Raw genomic sequence first — 25,599 nt, 5'->3', positions numbered from 1 at the left:
TATTGATAACATAACAATTGTAAAACTTTAATCGGATAAGTAACTTTTATATACAATTAATGCAGCCCATGATGTTCAGAGGGTGAAGATATGTATGCAGTTTGACATGAGTCATGCCCTCTATGAAAGGCTTAACCATTTATTTTTTATTTATTTGCTTATTTTAAGTGTGAGGAGGGGATAGAAAGACGAACTCCCATATGCTCCCTGACCAGGATCCACCTGGCAACCCCTGTCTGGGCCATCATTCAGACCAACCAAGCCACTGGCTGTGGTAAGGGAAGAGGGAAAGAAGGAGGAGAGGAAGGGGAAAAGGGAGAGAAGGGGGAGAGTGAGGGGAAGAGAAGCAGATGGTCGCTTCTCTTGTGTGCCTGACCAGACTAGAGATGTAACCAGGGCGTCTGCACACCAGGCCGCTGCTCGGTCCACTGATCAAACCTGCCAGCACCAGGGTTTGAACATTTAAACAATATTAATTATATACAATACCTTAAGAATATTATAGTTTTAAGTTTTATCATGAAATAACTAATTTTTCTAACAATTTTATTTATTTATTTATTTATTTATTTATTTATTTATTTATTTATTTATTATTTTTTTCTTATTTTTGCATTTTTCCGAAGCTGGAAACGAGGAGGCAGTCAGACAGACTCCTGCATGCGCCCGACCGGGATCCACCCGGAATGCCCACCAGGGGGTGATGCTCTGCCCATCTGGGGCATCGCTCTGTTGCATCCAGAGCCATCCTAGTGCCTGAGGCAGAGGCCACAGAGCCATCCTCAGCACCCAGGCCAACTTTGATCCAATGGAGCCTCGGCTGTGGGAGAGGAAGAGAGAGAGACAGAGAGGAAGGAGAGGGGGAGGGGTGGAGAAGCAGATGGGTGCTCCTCGAACCCAGGACTCCTGCACGCCAGGTCGATGCTCTACCATTGAGCTAACCAGCCAGGGCTATAACAGTTTTAAAAAGCAAAGTTCTCAAAGCTTTTTGGCAAAGGGCAACACGATCTGTGAAGTACTTGGAGACTGTTCTTTAGCATTTGTCTTTCACCTCTGACTTGGTCTAAAATGATTAACTTTCAGGCAGTGAGCATAAGAGAGTTAACAAAATTAAGGGTACTTTAAAATATTTTGTTGACTACTGGCTGGATAGCTCGGTCAGTTAGAGCCTCATCCCCAGTCAGGGCCCATACAGGAGCAGATTGCTGTTCCTGTCTGTCTCTCTCCCTTCCTCTTCCTCTTTCTATAAAAAATTTTTTTTTTGTTGAGATATTTTTAAGTAAAGCAAAAATTCAAACCCAGAGATTGTAGTACTAAAATGATGAAAAGACAGATACAGTTCCTTTTCTCAGAAAAATCTTCATTATGAAGACCTGACTTGACCAATGCCAATCTTGAGTCATCCCTCCACATATTGCGGTTTACTTTTCATGCTCTCACTGTATTGCGGATTTTTAAATTGTATATATCTCATTTTGTATCGTGGATTTTTCACTATATCGCAGGATTTTGCCGTATATAGTATTTTTATATATTTATTTTAATTATTTTTGTAGTAAAATAAGCAAAATAAGTGTGGGAAAGGTCAATAGACGAGGAACCACTGTACCTTTCCCCCATGCAGGGACAGCTCAGTTCTAGCCTGTAACAAGTTCCTTATCTCATGCTGACTGGGCCCGTTGCATAGCATAGTACTGCCCATCTGATTCGGGGAGGCCAACAGAGCTCAGCAAAGGACCACAGAAACTGTGTGCCCCAGTCAATATGTTAGATGCTAGTCACTGGAAACTCAGTCTACTCATGTCCTGAGAAGTCAGTGAGACTGGGTGAGAAAATAATCTCTGTCTTTTATATGTCCTGTAGGCACAGCTCTGATTTCTGATGCATATGCTTATAGTGAGATCCACTGTTAAATGATTCTGGGGAGATGACTCATACAACTGGCTGTCCCGATGCAACCTTGCATAAGCAAATGACGTGAGGAGGACTTGCTTTAATTAAGATCTCAGTTCAGTTTTGTTTTGGTGCTCTTGACACTCTTAATACTTGACTTAACTTTTTAATTTTCAGATTTGAGTGTCACTTAATTTTTTACTTTTTATAGATAAATGTTTATGCCCTTATTGGTTGTAATTTTGGTTACTTAGTGTCTTTGGTTAGTAAAATGAATTAAGAGGCAGGGAAAATGTATGTTTGCACTTGGGAGTACATGAAACACAGAGTTTGTTCTTGTGTGACTTATTCATTATTGTATTATTTTCCATGCAAACAACTCTAAACCTACTTCTAACCCAGCCTGTAGTTGGTTTTGGCACCTAGTGGGTAATGGATTGTTTCCCAATTGCTTTTACTTTTTAACTTCATCCAAAAGACAGGAACGCTAGATGGTCTTGTTTTTGTTACTAACAGAAAGTCCCCGGGTGTTGGTTGTGTATACCATAAGACATACTGAGAGCTCGCAAATTCCCAATGTTGTCCTCTCTTTTTCAGTCTAGACTATTCAGAAAATGTTTCATCCCAGTCTTGATAAACTAGTATTCTCAAGAAAGAAGGTTGTGATATGTTGTTTTGAGATATTGAAATGATATTAAATTATACATGGGAGATATTATTTATTTATTGAGTTCGGTGATCCCAAACTGTGTTCTATAAAATATTGTTCTGTGGGATGTGAAAATAAATTTTAAAAAGAAAAGGAAAGTTGTGGGGGGGGGCGTGTTGGCAGGGAGATTGTTGTGCGAAATAAGTTGTGGATATATGAGGTTAAACAAAGCTCAAGTTTATTTACTCCAGAATTTCTCATATTATCATATACTAGTTTTATTGTAAATTCTCAGAGGAGCTATAGTGTGAAATAGTTCACAACTTATTTAGCCATGCTATGTGTATGTATGTGTGTGTGTACTTGTGCACATTCCTTTTGGATGTGTGTGTACGTGCATTTAATTTTCTTTTGCATCTCAAGCATGGTGCACAGTTTGAGAAGAGGTAGTGTAGCTATTTATGCTATGATGAATAAGACATAGGTCAAATGGACCCAGGACAAAATTGTTAAAATTTTCTCATACACTGTACCTTAAATGCCTACAGATCTTATTAGCAAACCTTCCTGTTTTTAGGAAATCCCCATTGAAATATTCAGGAAGAGAAAAAAAAAGTCAAACAGGATTACTTTTAAAAAATACATTGGCGGCCCTGGCCAGTTGGCTCAGTGATAGAGCGTCGGCCTAGCGTGCAGGAGTCCCGGGTTCAATTCCTGGCCAGGCCAGGACACAGAGGAGAAGCGCCCATCTGCTTCTCCACCCCTCCCCCTCTTCTTCCTCTCTGTCTCTCTCTTCCCCTCCCACAGCCAACTGCAGAAATTCCTTGGACTGTGTCTATGTTATGTTGGCATAAATGGATCGTGTGTTCTAAAAACAACAACTTTCTTACTGAATAACAATGAGGCTAGCATTATGGCAAATGCACTTGTACAAAGTTGGCCCGGGTGCTGAGGATGGCTCTGTGGCCTCTGCCTCAGGTGCTAGAGTGGCTCTGGTCGCAACAGAGCGATGCCGCAGTTGGGCAGAGCATCGCCCCCTGGTGGGCGTGCCGGGTGGATCCCAATCGGGCACATGCATGAGTCTGTCTGACTGCCTCCCAGTTTCTGGCTTCAGAAAAATACAAAAAAAAAAAAATGCATTGGCATACCCTTGCTGTTGAATATAGGAAAGAATAGAAGACTTCTAGATACTATATAAATAAACAATATGAGTTCTATTATACCTAGGATTTCAGAAAATTGTAAAGCTATGTCTGAATGCTAGCCTCATCATTATTCAGTAAGAAAGTTGTTTTTAGAACACACGATCCATTTATGCCAACCTAACATAGACACAGTCCAAGGACTTTCTGTTCGTAATCATATTATTTGCTGTGTGAGTTACTTAAAATGTTCAAAAGGTATTTAACAGCAGGATTAGTTGATCTGAAAATAAATCACTTGAATACTTATAACGGAATATTAGAAACCTGGGACTGTGGAAAGACTCTCGTGTTACTGGATAAAATCCTCTGTGAACCATTATGGAGAACAGAATAATGCTGAATAAAAAAAAAAGAAAAGAAAGAAAGGTCCAGATAGATATAACCACTGGAAATAGTTGTCCTAGTTCTGTAGTTTCAGATTGAAGTGGCAGAGACTCCCTTATGGGAAATGCACTTGTACATATCCCTGTGATGGTGCTCATCTCATGATGTTTGATTCCATTTTGATGGGCTTGTTGATAGCACGATTCTTGCTGTCACTATGATTTGTGTTTATTATAGCTGCTTTCTTTCTAATAAAGGATACTGTTGCATATAAACACTGACATGAAGCTGTCTTTTCAGAAATTGCATCCTGTGTACTGACTGCTATAGTCATTGCAGCGTTGGAAAGTGTGGATTTTGCTGCTAACCAAATAGGATTCTATTTTTTAATAGATCGATTCCTGTGTTCTGTTGTTTCATTATATGAAAGCACCTGTGGTTATTTTTATTTTGTATTTGATTTAAGTAGTGTACGCTTGCAAGGAAAACAGTGACGTAGTCAGTGCGATGGTGCTGAAACATACCTGGATAGAAGAACCACAGAGGTCTGGGTGCAGGGGTGCGTGTGCAGAATGTGGGAGACCAGCAGGTGCTCCGCAGTCCAAGAGTCGTGGGTGGAGAACAACCGAAGTCAACAGGCGTCATCTCTGCTTAGCTGAGCTGAGCCTCTACCTAATGTCATGGCCAAGAGTAGGCGCTAAGAGATAACACACTACAAAAAGAGCCAAAGAGCCCCGGCCAGACAGCTTGATTGGCTAGAGCATCATTCTGGAACACAGAGGTTGTGGGTTTGATCCTAGTCAGGGCATATACAAGAACAAATTGATTTTCCTGTCTCTGTCTCTCTTTCTCCCTTCTTCTCTCTCTAAAATCAATAAAATAAACATTAAAATTTAAAAAAGAAAAAGAAAGAAAAGGAAAATAGCCGAAGAATAGGAGACAAGAAGGCATGGAGCTGTCACTGGGGCAGGTCAGCGAGTTGTGTCTTGGGTAAGGTTTTTCTCACCTGGAGCTGCTTTTAACAACTGCATGCCCAGTGACATTTTCATGTTGCTCTTGGGCCCCAGAAAGGTTTGTCTGTAAAATAAATTGAACAAGGTTGAATAGAAAGTATATTAAAAGGAAACATCAGGAAACCCGATGTCATTGACTTACAGTGTTCTAGCCAAGTGTCATTGAAGGCATTTCTGGTTAGGCACAGACTGGCAGTCACCCGGCTCCACTCCTTCCCGTCTCCTTCCCTCTTTTTCTCCCTCTCTCATTCTTCCCCAGATTAAAAAAAAATTCCCAATTTAATCATTCAAAGCCTGACCAGACAGTGATGCAGTAGATAGAGTATTGTAGTGGGATGCAGTGGGCCCATGTTCAAAACCCCTATGTTGCTGGCTTGAGTGCGGGCTCACCAGCTTGAGTACAGGGTCACTGGCTTGAGCATGGGATCATAGACATGACCCTATGGTCTCTTGCTTGAGCCCAAATGTCGCTGGCATGACCCCAAGGTCGCTGGCTTGAGCAAGGGATCACTCGCTCTGCTGTAGCCTCCCAGTCAAAGCACATATAAGAAAGCAATCAACAACTAAGGAGCCACAGCGAAGAACTGATGCTTCTCATCTCTCCCTTCTTATCTGTCTGTCCCTGTCTGTGTCTCTCTCTGTCTCTGTCACAAAAGAAAAAAAATCAGTCAAGGATGCACTTTGTTGTGAGAAGTGCAGGCTGAAGTACAAATGGCAGAATTCAGCATGGCTCTCATTGGCCCCCAGAATTGCATAAGTGGATGGGGCCCTTGCTCATGGGGGAGTTAGTGACAAGTAGCAATTAAACTAGCTGTCACCAGATCTGGAAACTTCAGCTCTTGCTAGACCACTGCTCTTTACCACACACACCTGTCATTAACTTTCCTAAAGTGTTTGCACTATCTGTACATTGTCCTTCAGTGGAATGCTCACAAACACTGGGCCTTCCCATCCCTGAACCAAATTCAGCATTGCCACGACCATCGCTTAAGCTGGGGGAGAGGGAGAGAAAAAAGAGTCAAGACCACGTGCCCTGGGACAGTACATCTCTCTCCACTTTCTGCAGTCACTCTACGCTCTCTGCCCCTCTATATGCACATATACTCTAAACTTTCTGGGTGTTTTTCAACAAATGCAGTCACAAACCTGTTTCCTCATTGAGCTTTTGAGTTTATTAACACAGCTTCCAAAGCACGTCAGTCCATAAACACTGGCTCTGGAACTCTATCCTCAATGCAAAGAAACTGGCCTTCAGCGAAATATGGTAGCTGACGTAGGAAAGGAGATGAGTTTCCCGTGCCAGAAGGACAGTTAACAAAGGCTGAAATGTGGGAAAATCTATCCATTGAGGAGTAATGGGTTCTCGGATGGATAATAAATTGTGACTGAGACAGAACAAGGTTAGAAATATCCATTGAGATCAGGCCCCTAACAGGCTTGAGTGCTTAAGGAAGAAACTTTTATTGTGCATGTAAACAAGGGTTTTGAATAGGGCCTCACTGTGAGGGGCAGACATCAAGAGAAAACTACTATGAATTACCAGAATGTTCTTGTCAATTATAAGTCCCTTGCCATTGGAATCTAGGAGTTTATTCCTATAAGATAGAAATAGTCGAAGCCATTCTCACCGTGCCCAGGGCCAACTCCCTTGAGCCAATTGTGCCATGGCTGCTGGAGGGGGGAGAGACGAGAGAGCTAAAAGAAGAGGGGGAGGTGTGGAGAAGCAAACGGTCAATTTTTCTATGTGCCCTGACTGGGAATCAAACCTGGGACATCCACATGCTGGCTGAGGATCTACTACTGACCCTAGAGAGAAAGAAGAGTGAAAAGAGCATTTTTTCAAAAGCTAGGGCTGTTCACCTGTCTTGCAGGTTGAATCCTTTTGTCTTATTTGGCAAATCAGCTTTGGCCCAAGTCTGAAAGAGTCTTGATTTTGTTGGGAAGGGAATCCCTTTTCTGAAAGACTGATAGTAATCTTTTATGAGAATTGAATGATCAGTTGATTGGAAGAAGACTGTCATTAAATGTGATCTTTTAAAAAAATTAAGTGAGGGTTGAGGAGGTAGAGAGACAGACTCCTGCATGCACCTGTACAGGGATCCATCTGGCAACCCCCATCTGGGGCCAATTGTTCTGCCCATCTGGGGCATTGGCAATGCTCCTTTGCTCAACAACTGAACTATTTTTAGCACCTGAGGCAGAGACCAGGAAGCCATTCTCACCGTGCCCAGGGCCAACTACCTTGTGCCAATTGTGCCATGGCTGCTGGATCCGGGGAGAGACGAGAGAGATAAAAGATGAGGGGGAGGTGTGGAGAAGCAAACGGTCAATTTTTCTATGTGCCCTGACTAGGAATCAAACCTGGGACATCCACATGCTGGCTGAGGGTCTACTACTGAGCCAACTGGTCAGGGCCTAAATGTGATTTTTTTTTGTATTTTTCCAAAGTGAGAAGCGGGGAGGCAGAGTCAGACTCCTACATGCACCTAACTGGGATCCACCCAGCAAGGCCACTAGGGAGTGATGCTCTGACCATCTGGGCATTGCTCCATTGCAACCAGTGCCATTCAAGTGCCTGAGGCAAAGGCCATGGAGCCATCCTCAGTACCCGGGCCAATTTTGCACCAGTGGAGCCTTGGCTGCAGGAAGGGAAGAGAGAGACAGAGAGAAAGGAGAGGGGGAAGGGGGAAGAAGGAGATGGGTGCTTCTCCTATGTGCCCTGACCAGGAATCGAACCCAGGACATCCACATGCTGCGTGGACACTGCCACTGAACCAACTGGCCAAGGCCCTAAATGTGATTTTTAAGTAATAGATTGTGCCTGAGAAGATCTTGAAGCTATAAAGGTTTTCTTTTTATCTTTTCTTACCATTTATTAAGCTTTTTATAAATTTCAGATTCAGTCCAAAAGAATAGAACAAGCATTAGTTGTGTAAACTTATTAGCACATACTGTTATAAGAACACATTGTCGAAGACTAGGTTGGCATGATTCAACCTCGTTTACAGAAGAAATTTTCTACCTAGTGTATTTACTCCTGCCATTCAGAGACCTGGCTTCAGGGTAGTGTTCCTGCCCCCTCCCTCCAGATGGCTTCAAAATCAGATCACATGGATCCTTCAAGCACAGCCTAATGAGTCTCAGAGATAATATTGTCATCCGATTTTCAATAGATTTTTAATATGAAAAGGAATCATTTTCAAACGTGTCACTACTGTCCAAACACTGATTAGTTAGACATACAGACGAGCAATGATAAAAAAAAAAAAAGAAGAAGACTGAGGTAAGGTTGGGAAGAAATAGAATGACCTAAGCCTAAATCAAATACCTCCCTAATTAAATTAAACAGCATTTCATTAGTGCTTAACCTACTCTGGTCCCACAGACCGACCTTGACTCAATTCCGGGTCAAAAGCCTTCCCACGCTGCGCTTATTAGGGTCCCAGCTGTTTGAGGTGGCAGCGCTGCTCTGGTCCTCAAGGCTTGCCATTTCGGTTCTCTTGCTAGATTTCATTTTTCCTTCCCTTCATACAATTTGCAGTTCTTACCTGTGAAAAAGCCTCTGCTAGCAGATTCTTATTCAGCGTTTGCTTTAATTAGTGGCTCACTCAATTTTTTTTTTTTAGATCCAATTTTCATTGATGACTTCTCAGGGCTTAACTGTAACTCTCCTGTACATGGCACAGGCTTTAGCAGTGAGGTAACTTTGTCATAGCAGAGCCTACGGGAACGGCAGTTACACTTTTGAAATGGTTTGGTTTGCTGGTGATGCTAGAGAAAATGCTTTATAAATAACACTTCAAGAAGGGTTTTTCTCTGAATCTCCTTCTAGCTACATACTACAGTGTTTCCCGGCATCTTCTCAAATGTCTACCGAGAAAGTGCTATGTTTAGATACTGGTCAGTTCTCAACCATTTTCATATTGTGTATATTTCATTTCAATTATACTGAACTCCAGATCATCTGGCTAGGGTTTCCTGTCCTCTTGTGAGAGATTCTTGCAGTCCCTGAGATATAGAGCCATTTGGGTGAGGAAACCACTAAAGCAGTTTAAGGACCAAGGCTTTGGGAATTCCCATACCTATTTCTTCTTTGCTGGTTCTCATCATGATGTAATGAGAAAGTCACTGGACATCATAATCTTTCCAGAGAGAAAAGGGGAAAAGGCAAGGAAAGGTGGGTGTTCTATCCATAAGGAACACCAGAGGGGGCCCTGGCCGGTGGCTCAGTGGATAGAGTGTCGGCCCCTTGTGGACATCCTGGATTCGATCCCTGGTTAGGGCACACAGGAGAAATGACCATGTACTTCTCTTCCCCTTCTCTTCCCCTGTCTCTCCCTCTTCACCTCCCACAGCCAGGGGCTCCATTGCTTTGAGCGTGGCCTAGACACTGAGGATAGCTCGATTGGTCAGAGCACATCAGCTTCAGGCACTAAAAATAGCTCAGAACTCAAGCACTGGTCCCAGACAAGGGTTGCCAGATGGATCCCAGTTGGGGTGCATGTGGGAGTCTGTCTCTCTATCACCCCTCCTCTCACCTAAAAAAAAAAAAAAAAAAAAAAAAAAAAAGAAAAACAAAAAACAAAAAGAACACCAGAGGGAAACTTAGAGAAATATCCAATATAGCACTTTACCTGGTCCCCTCCTACATGTCCTCATTCAGAATTTGCAAGGTGGCAAAACTGCAACGAAGAAATCAGCATGAATGGGATTTGAAGACTAGAATAGATGCAGGGGTAGTCAACCTTTTTATACCTACTGCCCACTTTTGTATCTCTGTTAGTAGTAAAATTTTCTAACTGCCCACCAGTTCCACAGTAATGGTGATTTATAAAGTAGGAAAGTAACTTTAGTTTATAAAATTTATAAAGCAAAGTTACAGCAAGTTAAAGCATATAATAATAATTACTTACCAAGTACTTTATGTCAGATTTTCGCTAAGTTTGGCAGAATAAATCTTTATAAAACAACTTACTATAGTTAAATCTATCTTTTTATTTATACTTTGGTTGCTCCGCTACCGCCCACCATGAAAGCTAGAACGCCCACTAGTGGGCAGTAGGGACTAGGTTCACTACCACTGGTCTAAAGGCTGAATTACTCAACTGATCAGCTTAGTTTTGAAAACCCATTCATTCATTCATTTATTCAGCAAGAAGTTATTGAGTGCCTACTAATGTGCTAGACACTATTCTAGGCTCTGTGGACACCACAGTACACAGAGCAGATAGAATTTTCTGGAGCTTGCATACTATATTAGTAAGGAAAAACGAACAAAAAATGTTTTTAAGTTACAAAGTATGTTAGAAGGTTATAAATGACATGGGGAAAAGAAAGCAAAGAGGGTGTAGGGGTATTGGTATCTGTGGTGGGGTGGCCAGCGAAAGCTTCACAGCCATAGTGACTCCCAATGAAGGTTCTAACAGGAGTACATTGCGCTAATATATGGGAAAGGAGTATCCAGGAGCATTTTATGTATCCAGAAAAGTGAATGTGAAATATTTGACACTGTAGTTTCTTTAGGTAAGTTACGAGTCAAGTTCACCGCAGGAGAAATAGAGCGCTATGGAAAATCTGTGCTGCTGAGTTACATTTAAATCACAAATTAGCACACAACGATAGCTATTTTTCAAGAATGCTGATAATATACTTTTAAAAGGGGTCACTGTATTTGTCTAGGACAAGATCAAGATAAGGGCCTATCACTCGACCTAACGTTATCTTTTTGCCTGACTAGCAGCCTTGGTGATGATGTGTATCTTTGTCTGGGGGGGGGGGCTTGTTTCATCTTCTGCATTTGCATTTATAAGGGGAAAATTAGAATTGGACTGAAAAAGGAGGAATACTCAAAGACATCATTCAGTTTGTCCACATTAGAAACCACCAAGGCTGTTTGTTCAAGCTACTCTATTCAGGATAATATTGTATATGGACATCACTGGTGTCCCAGGTCCTTGGAAGGCAGTCTTGGTCTTGTTGCTGGGAAATGATTCAGCTGAAGGATCCTTAGAAGCACATTGGTCCGTGTCTTTAACATATCTCTCTTAGTCATGCTTGTGGTGAGACAAGAACAGATAGTGAGCAGTCTGCTATTATTATGGAAGCACCATTAAAATGTGGTTGTTAATTGTATACTTAGTTTTATTTATCACTCTTTGTTTTTTGTTTTTTTTTAATTTTTTTTTTGTATTTTTCTGAAGCTGGAAACGGGGAGAGACAGTCAGACAGACTCCCGCATGCGCCCGACCGGGATCCACCCGGCACGCCCACCAGGGGGCGATGCTCTGCCCACCAGGGGGCGATGCTCTGCCCCTCCGGGGCGTCGCTCTGTTGCATCCAGAGCCACTCTAGCGCCTGGGGCAGAGGCCAAGGAGCCATCCCCAGCGCCCAGGCCATCTTTGCTCCAATGGAGCCTCGCTGCGGGAGGGGACGAGAGAGACAGAGAGGAAGGAGAGGGGGAGGGGTGGAGAAGCAGATAGGCGCTTCTCCTGTGTGCCCTGGCCAGGAATCGAACCCAGGACTTCCACACACCAGGCCGGCGCTCTACCACTGAGCCAACCGGCCAGGGCTGATATCACTCTTTGTTTTTATTAGACTGTTACCCTTCTTCCAACTGTAATTAGAAACCCAGTAAGAAATAAAGCAAGTATACAAAAAAAAAAAAAAAAAAAAAAAAAGAAAGAAGGAAGGAGGAAAGAAGGAAGGAAGGGGGAAAGGAAGGAAGGAGCTCAGTTGCTTTGAGTGTCACTCTGAAGCACAGAGATTGCCAGTTCAATCCCTGGTTGGGGCACATGCAGGAACAGACCTGTTTCTCTTTCCCTTCCTCTCTCTCTGAAATCAATAAATAGAATTAAAAGAAACAAGAAACATGAGGCATGATGTGCTATAACAGAAATACATATATTTTAAATCTGTTTTTAGTGTAGATTAGCAGGTGAGATGTGAATTTGATGGGCATAGGATCCAATGCTCCCAGTTGTCAAAGTGTGCTCCGAGGTCCCCTACATCCGGGTTTCCCTCAGTGTAGATCGGAGATTGTAAGTGGGACCAGAGCCCTACCCCACACCCTAGACTCCTGCTCATCCAGAGTAGTGCCATTTTCATTTGTTTTATAAATTGAGTTTTTGTGGGAAGATTTGTGAAAAGGAAGTATCTTTAAGTTAAAAAATTTTTCAAAGCTCAGCTTTAGTAGAAAGCTTTAATGAGACAAAGAGTTCTGGGTGGAGATTTCAGTTCTACCCTTAGATAATGCTTGCTTCATCCATCACCAAAGCAAGTCTCTCCATTGCGAGGGTGAATGAAAGAGATATGTAGCATGCCTGACGCCATGGCTGATGGCACGTTCCTGTTGAATCAGAAGAATGTGCATTGTAACTTTTATTGAATTAGAAGAGTGTGAATTGGAAGATATTATTTTAAAACCTTGGAAAAAGCCAGTTCACATATTTATTAAGGTGATGATTATTGATTTCATGTCTATTCTAAGTTTCTGCATGTAATTTTGCCTAAATAACTGTATTTGGCAACCATTAAATTATAAATGTGTGTATTTGGTTTTGCTTCCAACAAAATAGATCAGCATGTCAGTTACATTTGATTCTGTGGTATTTCTCTTCCATCTTTCTAAATCATAAAGAATTTGGAGATCCAGAGCAGGTAGTCCCAAAATTTTAGGGTTTTCTGTTGTTGTTAGTTAGAGGAGGGGAGATTTAGAGACAGACTCCCACATGTGCCCCGACCATGTTCCACCTGGCAACCTCTGTCTGGGGCTGATGCTCAGACCAACCGAGCCAGTGGCTACTGGAGAAGAAGAGAGAGAGAAGGGTGAGAAGGAGGGGGAGAGAAGCAGATGGGTGCTTCTCCTGTGTACCCTGACTGGAATCGAACCTAGGACATTTGCATGTTGGGTCAACACTATCCTCTGAGTCAACCAGCCAGGGCCTCAAAAATTTAGCTTTGCTGCATTGATATATCAGACCCCTTAGACTTTGGGGTGGCCACGCCTTCTAGTGATTACCTTAATATGTGAGCAACCACGTGTGTTTACCCTGGGGATCCATGCAAAGATGACCGTTTGTTATATGTGTATGGTATGTCCCTGCATAGAGAAGGATAGAAGGTCCTTCTCTTCCCTTTTCTCTTTTTCTTCTTTCCCTCTATTCCTCCTTTTCTCACTTTCTTGTCTTCAAAGCCTCTGATTTATAAAAGGCCAATGAAACAGGTAAACCAGGGGTGGGAAACACAGCCAACTTGTTGAAGGGAGAGATTCCAGTTTTTCTGGCTGTACCTCAAGCCCCATTCAGACAGACTTTATTTACACATTAAGACAAAAATCTATGGTTTTACATGTTGACTAGTTTCCCTCTGGGTTTCCATTTGCCTTGAGCAAAATTTGCAGCAGTCTCGTGTCGATGGGGCAAATGTATTTATGTATTGGGGGCCAAGCCAAATGAAAAAAAATGAGACATGCACAGGCTCCTATAATAGGAACAGCATGAATTGAAACAGAGAGGTAATAGAAACCAGTGCAAGGTGGCTAAGCAAAATGAGAAAGCAAATTGCCTGAAATATGAATTGCATGATGACTATTGTAATGCTCCTATTATTTTCTGAAACTTCAGGATGACTTGATATTGAGCTTGAACCAGAGGATTACTGTATCCGTTCAGGGTGCAATCTGTAAGAAATGAACTAAAGCAGGCGAACACTGAAAATGTTCAAATACCATCATTTGTTGCCAGGCTCCCAACCACCACTTTTCTGATTGCAAAGGAAGTTCTGTGGCCCCGTCCACTGTTTGCCCGTAGTTCTTTGGATTAACTTCTTTAAACTCAAACAACTTTGTAAGGATGCTTGAAAATAAGAAGTTCAGGGGCTTTTTTCTTTTCTTTTCTTGATGCCCCACCTTTCCTTGCCTATGGAATGCAAGACAAAATTCAGACTTGAAATTTCCTTTTTTTGAGTGATCTGTTCATGGTTTAGTTTCTAAATAGATATTACTGTTATAATTATTATTACCCGATGATAATTCAAGTTAAATTATGCATCTATTTGATGGAAGAAATGTTAGTATTAACAACAAATCAAGTGTTGAACTTGATCCTAGAGATGTGAACCCTTTTGTGAGAACATTTTTTTTTGCAGTTTAAAAGGTCTTACATTTATTACTGATCCAGATCCTATTGCAAAAATAAAAAAATTATCATAGAGAAAACTCATTTCCCCAACAATCTCCCAATTAAAACCGCCAACTGTCCGACAGCAGTGCTCTTTCCAGTGATTTATGAGGTGTAGGCAACATGAACACAGCATAAATGTGAGCCATCTCATGTGTGGTTCCTTACAGACCCAGTTTGGTTCTCCTCCAGTGCCTCCTCTTAGAGTTGTGCCTGATTTTATTACCAGTTTTCATCTGAATCCATTGGGGAATGGGCCGATTCTGCTTTTGTTTTTTTTTTTGTTTTGTTTTGTTTTGGTTTTGGGCCAGGAACCTCTTGATCCTGAAAGTCTTGTGAGAAGACATGGCGAGGAAGAAACAACCGCATGCACCAAGATGGCAGAGAGGAAAAAAAAAAGGAGAACATATTTTTGAGTAATAATACTGGAGGGAAATTAATAGAACTGTGGAATATTGCACTTTGCATTTGCAAAATAACCTGACGCTGGTAGTACTTACTGTTCATGTGACTGAGGTGAACAGTCATTATCACTAGCCCTCCCCTTTCCACTTTAAGGACCAGTATATTCTAGCCTTGTCAGTGATTATAATCATTCCACTGTAACATGTAACACCGATCACACTTTTAACGTGTCAAATCATCACCACCTACAATTAGAGAAGGGATAGGGAAAACTATAGAAACATTAAACTTAAAGTTTCTCAGTTGTGTTAGTTGAATCAGAAAGCTAGAATGCTTTCTTCTAAGGCAGTGGTTCTCAAAGTGTGAGCCAGAGTGCACTGGTGCGTCCTAGAAGATTTCCAGGTGCACCCTATGGTATTCCAGAGACATATGTGCCTGTTGGGGACCAAAAAACCAACAGGGTTTTTGGAGTTTAGATTTTGGGGTGACAGAGGTGTGGGGAAGTGGCTGTAAGCTGACAGTCTGCCCAACCCCCCACTTCACTTGCCTGATTAGGTTGCAAAAGGCTGTTAAGCTGTGGTGCTGGATTGTTTACACTACTCCCCATGTTCCCCAGAAAGACTGGAGGCAAGTTTCTTCTATCCTTTTGTTTGGTGTCAAGTTAAGATGATATGTATGGTGGGGGTTTTCTGCACTCAACACAATTAAAAGTAAAAAGAGAGGAATGCTTCAATGTATTGATGAGGAAATGAGAGTTTGCCTTTCAAATATATGCCCAAACATTGAAGAAATCAATAAGACACATCAGGCTCATGTTTTTCCTAAACACAAGAATGAAAAAACTTAACACATTTGCTCTGAGACATGCCAAAATTAATAAGTCTTACTAAGAATGTATCTATATATATAAAAAGATAACATATTTGTTGTTTTCTTATTTTTTTAACCTCTATTTTTTACAAATTCTAAAAAGCATAACTCAAAAACATAAAAATGTCTTTAAATGTCAGAATAAATTTAATTTTGTTGTATTTATTTTATTTTATTACCATAAAAGCATGCTTGGACTTTATATATTTTTCTTTAATATTTGACTTAATTATTATAACATATTTCTCAGAAATTTGTATATAGTGCACCTACAGTTATTTGTAGGATTTTAAATGTGCCCCAACTTCAAAAAGTTTGAGAACCATTGTTCTAAGGTTTCAAACACAAAAGAATATTCAAAAAACAACATCAGCTATATTTTTTTTCTTTTCTGAAGCACAGATTGGATTAGAAATATTGTGTTTTAATACTCCTCTAAACCCTCTTTTTTCTTTGTTATTTAAACATGGATGTTGCTTTTACCTGTTTTCCATTTCTAACCTGGAGTTTTATTTATTTTTTATTAAGTTAGGGAAGGGAAGGCAGAGAGAATGTCTCCCACATGCACCCTGACCAGAATCTACCAGGCAAGCCCCCTATAGGGCAATGCTCTGCTCATCTGTTGCTTGGCAAATGAGCTATTTTTATCACCTGAGGTAGAGGCTACAGAGCCATCCTCAGTGCCTGGGGCCAACTCCCTCAAACCAATTGAGCCATGGCTGTGGGAGAAGAGAGAGAGAGAGAAAAGGGGGAGGGGGAGGGGTGGAAAATCAGATGGTCATTTCTCCCGTGTGCCCTGTCTGGGACTCGAACTAGACATCCACACACAATGCCTACTCTCTACAACTGAGCCAAATGGCCAGGGCCGATAGTCTTCTAAAATTGAGCAGTAAATAGGTTATATAGTAAGAAAAAAAATGTACAGAAATTAATAAGGAATTTTCTATGTCTGCAGTGATCCCTTATGATTCCTGTTCCTCTTCTTCCATAAAGAAGTTTTAGTATCTGTTCAGTGCCCTCTCTGTGGCAATGCAGAGATTTTATGGTATATTCACACACAAAATAATTAAAAATCAGGTTTGGAAAATGACTATTTTCCTATTCTTATTGGAAGGACTTCTCTATTTTATAGGGCACCAGAACATTAAGGTATTTCTAACATAAAATTGTCATAGTATTGTTTCAGAAAAGGATTAGTGCCTAGTGTAGCACTGATACTGAGTAAGGACTCAGGACATTAAAATTGTTATTGATAATATTTCAATATACTCTTGGTAAGTGTTGTGTGTGTGTGTTTCCAAGAGATAAATCACTTTCTAACAACAACAACGAAGTCTGTTATTTTTGTGATCTGTTTAGACCACAAATTGTTAAACCACGTAAGAGGCTATATGTTTGAGCATTACCTCTGGAGAAACCAACCTTGCCTATTTAGCCAAGCACCAAAGGGTTTCCATGGACACAAGACACTCAGTGCTAAACCTGAGAATGTCCCCGGCAAACTAGAACAAACTGGTCAACCTCAAAATTATTTCTCAAGTTGAGGATGCATTGTTTGTAGGGAAATAGGAGCTTTTGGATGATTTCTTACGTTAAAACCTAAGAATCCAACAAAGGATCTATCCTTTGACTTAAAATATATAACATCATATGTATTTAGCATCAAAGGATAAAAAGAGAAGTATAAAAAATTATTTTCATTAAAGGCTACAACTTTAATTTCAAATTGTATTAGTAGAGATTTTATTACTAATTCATTTAATATTTATGGGTGCACTATGGTTGTCAGTTATCCTTTCTGACATCATTTATAAGATGACTGAATAGGAGCACATTTTATAAGTTGAACTATTTAGAATAGCATTATGCAATTTTTTAATAGCTAGAAAGTGGAAGAGAGAGTACTGGATGAGCAATTAACCTCTGAATCATGTTATGTACTAGAAAATTAGAATTGCATTTGCAGTGGTTTGGAAACAAATTTAAGGATAAAGTATTTAGTAGAACTTCATACCATGACTCATTTTGTATATGTCAAAGATCAAAGTACACTATGCAAAGCATAGCATTACTAGGCAATAAAAAATTGAAATAATGCAAGTAGCATAAGATATAGATGTTATCATAGCCCTTAGCATGCAACCAAACATGTTCAACTATCAACAGCATGTTTTTTCCAAAATTTTCCTTCCTTTTAGAATATGATCATTACAAAATAAGAAGTAATATAAATTAAATGAATTTCTGTATAGTGATAGTCATATTCACATATATATATATATGCATGCATTTATGTGACACACACTCATATATATATTTCATTCAGTCACACACATATGAGTTTTAAGAGAGCTTTTGAGAGAATGTTAAGCTTGCCTTCCAATCTTGGTTAAAAATCATATAGGGCCTGACCAGGTGGTGGCGCAGTGGATAGAGTGTCGGACTGGGATGCAGAGGACCGAGGTTCAAGACCCCCGAGGTCGCCAGCTTGAGCGCAGGCTCATCTGGTTTGAGCAAAGCTTACCAGCTTGGACCCAAGGTCTCTGGCTTGAGCAAGGGGTTACTCGGTCCACTGAAGGCCCGTGGTCAAGGCACATATGAGAAAGCAATCAATGGACAATTAAGGTGCTGCAACGAAAAACTGATGATTGATGCTTCTCATCTCTCTTTGTTCCTGTCTGTCTGTCTCTGTCTATCCTTCTCTCTAATGCTCTCTCTGTCCCTGTTAAAAAAAATCATATAGGAAATTATTTTGAATTTAGGTAAATTTTAATAAATCTTATGCTAATTTATGTCTTTAGAAATATATTTGCTTGTGGTTTAATTTGGAAAATCACAATTTTATTAAAGTATTTGGATAAACACATGTTAGTGTCAAATGTAAAATCACAGCAGTAGAGCTGAGATTCTAAATTTAGCTAAATATAACTAAATTTTAATGTATTTACAGAACCGTGTCCCATTGCATTTAATGAAAAGCTATTGTTTATGTTTCTCACTTTGAAGACCCCTTTAGAATTAATGAAAAAAACACACTTTGAAGACAAAAAAAAAAGAGCCTACGTCATTTGTGAATTGGAAACAATGTTCTCCTGAGTTTATTTGTATTAGTTTTAATGCAATTAAAAATAGATTTATTGGCCCTGGCTGGTTGGCTCAGTGGTAGAGCGTCGGCCTGGTGTGCAGAAGTCCTGGGTTTGATTCCCGGCCAGGGCACACAGGAGAAGCGCCCATCTGCTTCTCCACCCCTCCCCCTCTCCTTCCTCTCTGTTTCTCTCTTCCCCTCCTGCAACCGAGGCTCCCTTGGAGCAGAGATGGCCTGGGCGCTGGGGATGGCTCCTTGGCCTCTGCCCCAGGCGCTAGAGTGGCTCTGGTCGCGACAGAGCGATGCCCCAGAGGGGCAGAGCATCACCCCCTGGTGGGCAGAGCGTCGCCCCCTGGTGGGCGTGCCGGGTGGATCCTGGTCGGGCGCATGCGGGAGTCTGTCTGACTGTTCTCCCCGTTTCTAGATTCAGAAAAAAAAAAAAATTTATTTAGAAGCCTAATCGTACTATTCATGGCACAGGTTTTGAAGTTTAAGCATATGATTCTTTGGGGGAGAGTACAAAAGAAATAAAATACACGTATTTTGTGCGTTACAGGGGAGGCTGCCCGTAGGGTGTAGAAGGGGCCGAGCCAAAAGGAGAGGGAATGAGTCCAGGGAAAGGCTATATTTTTAATTACTTCCAAAGGGCACTGGTGTATGCTTTATAACTGTTCATCCCTGTTTTTATGAAGTACTAACTCCTTGAAGCACAAAATTACATGTGTTTGCCTGAAGGCATAGGGAAACAAAATGCCCCAGAAACCATAGCTGCCTCTTAGCCACTGGGTAATATGGACAGTGTTGGGAAGGCTTGGGAGTCCCACTGAATCTATTGATTAAGATTAGTTTTTTTGGATGGAAACAAAACCTTTTTAATTGAAAACCTATCACTCAAAATTAAAGTTAGATTAAAGATGGTGCTTTAAGATTTTCTTTACGACGAAAAACTAGGTTGTTCAAGCAAAAGGCTTTTGTGACATTCGTAGTTGCTGTAAACTATAATATATCTTTGTAAATAGAAGTCTCCTAACATTGTCTTAAGTTTTTCCCAGCCTTTAAAAAGCAAGCACAGAGCCTGACCAGGTGGTGGCGCAGTGGATAGAGCGTCGGACTGGGATGCAGAGGACCCAGGTTCGAGACCCCGAGGTCGCCAGCTTGAGCACGGGCTCATCTGGTTTGAGCAAAGCTCACCAGCTTGGACCCAAGGTCGCTGGCTCCAGCAAGGGGTTACTCAGTCCGCTGAAGGTCCGTGGTCAAGGCACATATGAGAAAGCAATCAATAAACAACTAAGGTGTTGCAACAAAAAACTAATGATTGATGCTTCTCATCTCTCTCCGTTCCTGTCTGTCTGTCCCTATCTATCCCTCTCTCTCTCTGACTCTCTGTCACTGTAAAAAATATAAAAAGCAAGCACAGAAAAGTTCTTTAGAGGCCAAACCAAGTTATTTATTGGACCTGATTTTAAAATCTGACCCTCCTTTGTGCATTCAGAATTGAAATGCTATAATTTGATTCTACTAATAACCAGCTTTAAGGGAAACAATCACCCTTTGGTGCATAAAGATGACTCTGCTTTTCATAAAATATATTTGGCCCTGGCCAGTTGGATTAGTGGATCGAGGGTCAGTCCAGCATGTGGATGTCCCAGGTTTGATCCCCCATCAGGGCACACAGGAAAAGTGAACATCTCTGCTTCTCTCCCCTCCCTCTCCGCCTTTTCTCCTTCTTTCTCTCCCACAACCAGTGGCTCGGGTGGTCCCAGTATCGGCCCCAGACGGTGGTTGCTGAGTAGATCCCGGTTCGGATGCATTAAGGAGTCTGTCTCTCTATCTCCCCTCTTCTCACTTAAGAAAAAAAGAAAACATATTGAGAGGTAACTACTGTTTTCCCGGCAATTCAAAGGCTTCCGTGATATTACCGGTTGGGAAACTGCTTTCTTTACCGGTTCGGGCAAATCTTCAGCGAGGGGTGATGTGGGATTCATGAGAAGGGGTGCATTGTTTACTGCTACACAGAAAGCTGTAACTAAGGAACAGATAAATCCCTCATGTAGCTGAAAGTCAGATGTACCACTTAATATTTTCAGGTGGCAACTGCAACTGTCATTTCCTATAAAACTCCTTTCATTAACTATAAAAAACAGCGCCTGCCTGCCAGGCTTTGAATGTCCCTCTTTTAACTACAAAAGTAAACAGTGGAGAAATCACACATGTCTAGGGCTTTATAGGATAGATTTGCAAAAAGAAAAGTAAAAGGAGAAACCCCTTTATAGTTTACTTTATGGTTTTCTAAGATGTTATAAATAACATCTTAGGGAAGAATGCCATAGTGATTGGAAGGCATCATAAAATCAGTACGGTGACAAAGGAGTCAAGCTGCACACGTATAGCACATATACTAAACTAGTCAAAGGATAAATTTTTAAAACCTTCTACAATTTTTTTTTGCTTTTCATCTCTTTTATTTTTTAATGATGGCACCTCAATTTTTGTACTCGGGTTTCTGTCTGATCTCAGAGGCATATTTTCAGTCTGGACTCAAATGCAGAGGTTTGTGAGATCAGGAAAAACTTAACATGTAGTGCAGTATAGACGGCCTGGTACCCAACTCGAATTTATTGCTGTCCGAGGGAAACAGCCTTGATCAGCTCTTTCTCTATTCTCTGTTCAGGCAGTGGTAACCATCTATATGAGACTGCTGGAAAGCTATACAAGTAAATTTTTTTTTCTTAAACGTAGAGCACTCTCATCTTAGAGTTAAAGACAGTGACCCCTATAGTGATGACTGCTGTGTGAGCACGTGACGAAGAAGTAAACGGACAGCTCCATTGTCCGCTTAGCGCGTATGACCAGTGAGCAGGCTCTTCTGTGGCTAACGACATGCCTTGTCAGTGCACGGTCTGCCTCTGCCACTCTGCTTCTTAGAGACATCGTGCACTTGATAGCGTTGCTCAAGGAGAGAAAATATAGGACCATCTGGTTAGAATTCCTTTTAATGGCCACATTGAATATGAGTGGTTGATTGTTAGCACAGAGAGCGGGATGATGCTATATTGTAATACACTGCAGTGGTCCAGGCTCGGCGGTCGCTTAAATATCTTAGGCAAGAGGATATTTTCCACTGCTTAGGTTTTCTCCCTAATGTCACTTTAAGTCTTTTAGTCATTTGCAGCATTGTTTCTGTTCTTTAGTTTAGTCAAGGGGAAAGTTAATTATTGGACTCTTTGGAATTGAAAAGGCTTTTTGGATTTAGATATATATTATATTAAAGTTTAATAAACAAAATATTCTTTTTAAAATATGGTCAAATACAAATTGCAGGCAGCTACCATCTGCTGAAAACGTTTCTTAAAAATCATTGAAGGAACAAAAGCATGTCATTGTACATGCCAACCTTTATGCGTTATCTAATAAAATGGCATATGAAAAGATTCACAGTAGGTAGCATATGGAATACCCCATAAACACTGATTAGATTTAATAATGTTTGCATCACTGTTTGGGAACATGTACAAGGAATGCGACTGCCATATATTATTAGCATCAAAATAACTCAGAAGAAAAGCTCCTAATTAAAGCAGGACTGATTTAGAAACCTAGCAAAATTGCAGCCAGAAATAACCACCTCCCCACCTGCCCGGGACTTGGGACTTTCTTTTCTGCATACAAAACAGACTGGCTTCCTCGGGCTGTGAGACGGCTGCTATGAAAATTATAACGAGCGGTGACAATACCATTTTCAGCTTGTCCAGAGCGGCACGAAACCTAGTCTCGGAAGGACAACGTTGCTGCTGGAGTTAAGGTTTCAGCCAAGTGGCATCAAAGAAAAGCACGATGAGGTGTGCCCGTGTGCTGAGCTGCACTGAGTGACTCTCCGCGACTGATTAATACCTTCCTGCTCCGCGAATGTGCATATATTAAGCTCAGCATCACAATAGCAGCGATTCACTCCCAGCCTAATTGATGCACACCTGTCCCAGAGAGCCATGGATGCCGTGCTTTTGTGTTTTCATAGAAGGAGTCCCTGTGGTATTTTTACTCACTTATTTCTGGGAGAGAGAAACGGGAGCAGATTCAAGTCTGCAGGAGGGACGGGGCTGTTTAATCGGACAGTCTGAAAAACTGGTTGAGAACGATGCCCCACCACTTACAAAGGATAGTTAGACTACAATCAAATTCTCTGCCTGCCGTCTCAGATGGAAAATGTTCAACAGGTTTTATTTTTGTGGGCAAGTATCGGCAGACTTAGGGAATTTCTTTGTTTGGTATTTAATCCTTTTTCAAAGTTGGCATTTCCCTAATACTTAACATTGCCTTTTTAAATAGCATTTTTCAGACACTTCCTGACAATCCATTTAATTAATTCCTTCTTAATTCATCTAAAAGCAATAATGCCCCTCTGGGCGCAATCACTTTTCTTCCCTGTTGTTGTTAGCTTGGAGCATGTGTGTATTTGTTTTGTAATAATATCAAAACATTTAGGTCTATAGTATTTGGCAGTCTAGTTTAATCTTTTTTTTTTTTGCGCTAAAATATACTATTAGCTCCTTAAGTATTAGGTTATCCTATTGTTTTCTCTAGATCTACAATCTGTCATTGTTCTTGTTTACTTTATGCATCTCAGTTCCCACCTAATTTAAATAAAATTTCATTTTAATTTGCTGAAAGTCCTAAATCAGTAGTAAATGTGCAAATATTTCAATTATTTTTCCACATGTTCTTTTGACAGGCATAACCTTATTTTCTACTTTCCATTTATTTTGACTAGGAAAAATAATTTATAAGCTGAATCATATTAAAATACCTAAATATTCTGTTAATTTGATTCTGAAAATGAACTGAAGACACTTCTCTAATATATATTAGACTATATAACCAGATTCATCGTTTTCCACTAGTACATTAGTATTTTTATCTAAATTAATTTTTATCCACTAATGAATATTTGCAAGCACTCTGCATCATTAAAAGTCTTTATTCCTAGATTGAGTATTTCCTATGATGTATTTCTATATAAGCTTGTTCTTTTTGCCCCCCACCTTCCATAAAAATATAGCTTTAAGTCATCATGATAAAAATGATAATGTATTTGTAAAGACAGGATAAATCAAAATCAGTAAGGATGAAAGAATCAGATTAGACATTCCATTTGCTTACTCAATATGCTCAGGTTTCCATCTTTACAGAACTTATTGGATATGTATCAGCCACGCTGCAGTCTCACTGATTCTTTTTTTCTCTGCCATCTGCTGTTCAGTTAATATGTGTTTGGATGTGTGTTTTATGCAAAATAACTAACAGCCTAATATTTTGGCACACTTTACTCTTGTGTCTTGACAATGCCTGGGCATTTGTGGATAAAAGAGACATATTTTTGTTTGTACATATAAACAAGCAAAAATCACTCCCCCTAACTTCTCTCCCCGCTAAAACAAGAATCCATTGAGATGCTAGAAGGAAAGTGCCCACTTTAAAAAAACAACAGTTAACTTGGAGTGATTCAAGTATTAATAGACAAAAGAAGCAGACGTTAACAAAGATTTGAGTGTCGTATTTTGTTTTGTTTTGTTTGAGTCTGCTCCCTTCTCTGGGCACTGGTATATGTAACCTGGTGTTTCACTTGTTTGCAGCTTATCTCTACATCGGAATTTCCTTAGTTAGCCAGTGATTACTCTCGGTATTCTCAGGCAGCAAGGTATCTTCCGGGACACCTGGATGTTACAAAGGGGAGAGAATGCACAGCAGGGAGCCAGCAGGTACTCTGTACATGGTCAGCTTAATCATAGAATGTTTCTGCTGTTGCTGTAGCTGTAATTCTATTGCTGTTCCCTGGGAAACTGCTAACACTGAGAAGCCTTCTCTTGGCATTGTCACAAAGTAGCTCTAAGACGTAAGCCTCAAAATCTCTGGAGGTGTACTCACTGGCATTTTCTCTGCCCTCCCTCCATTCCTTGACACACACACGCATGTATACACAAATGTAGACACACATACACACTTATACACACACTTCCTGTGGGCTTCTAAGCAAAGTCTGTGTGTACTAAATTGGCAGGAGAAAAGGAAGAAAGAGAAAGTTACAGACCTGTCTACCTTGAACGTACAAGAACTCTGAGACTACTCAGACTTACAAGTAAAAACTTGAGCTAATCATGTGATTGCGTTTGTGTGTGTGTGTGTGTGTGTGTGTGTGTGTGTGTATGTATGTTTGTATATATGTAGATTCGGTCACCTAAGTAGAAGTCTGCCATTTTTTTAAAATTGTGATAAAAAACAACAACAGCACATAATATGAAATCTACCCTCTAATAGATTTTTAAATGTCCAAGATAATATTCTTAACACTAAGCACAATGTTGTGCCATAAATATCTACAACCTTTTCATCTCATATGACAAAAACTGTACCTGTCAAACAGCAGCTGTCTACCTTCCCCTCCTCTCAGCCCCTGGCAACTGCTTTTCTACTTTCTGACTGCTTTTGATGCCTCAAATGAGTGGTATCATGAAGTATTTGTCCTTCTGTGCTGGGTTTATTTCACTTAGTGCAGTGTCTTCCAGGTCCACTCTGGTTGTAACATGTGGCCGATTTCCTTCTTTTGTGTGGTTGAACAATATTCTATTGTACATATACAACACATTTTCTTTATCCATTCGTTTGTCTGCAGACATAGATATTTTCCCACTTCTTGGCTATTGTGAATGATGCTATAATGAACATTGAGGTGCTGATATCATTTTGATATTCTGCCTCTTTCTTATTTTCTTTCTTTCTTTTTTTATGTAAAGTGCTGGCTTTGGATATCACATTGCCATTGAAACCTATATGATTCCTAAGATCATGCAATTTTTTGAAATGTCAGAAACACCTACAGACAGAAAACACATTAAAGATAGATTTGCAGTCCTAGTTTATATCCATGTCACAGGCTGAACACTACTGAAGCTGTTTTGTTATTGTTTATTTTCTTCAAGCAGAA

The 25,599-nt window shown here is 40.5% G+C and overlaps 2 protein-coding genes across 2 annotated transcripts in view; one reads left to right on the top strand and one right to left on the bottom strand.

Moving 5' to 3' along the window:
• DIAPH2 (diaphanous related formin 2) overlaps positions 1 to 25,599 on the top strand; it is a 983,541-nt gene that overhangs the window by 683,284 nt on the left and 274,658 nt on the right. The gene's annotated exons all lie outside the window — the stretch shown is intronic.
• On the bottom strand, positions 14,216 to 14,627 carry LOC136385632 (large ribosomal subunit protein eL39-like). Its single transcript, XM_066356733.1, has one exon. The coding sequence runs from the start codon at positions 14,605 to 14,607 to the stop codon at positions 14,425 to 14,427; it is 183 nt and encodes a 60-aa protein (XP_066212830.1). The 5' UTR covers positions 14,608 to 14,627; the 3' UTR covers positions 14,216 to 14,424.

This window comes from Saccopteryx leptura, chromosome X (genome assembly GCF_036850995.1).
Source record: "Saccopteryx leptura isolate mSacLep1 chromosome X, mSacLep1_pri_phased_curated, whole genome shotgun sequence".
Classification (NCBI taxonomy): domain Eukaryota; kingdom Metazoa; phylum Chordata; class Mammalia; order Chiroptera; family Emballonuridae; genus Saccopteryx; species Saccopteryx leptura.
Note: the sequence above shows the minus strand (reverse complement) of the source record. Positions and strands in the feature narration are given on the sequence as shown.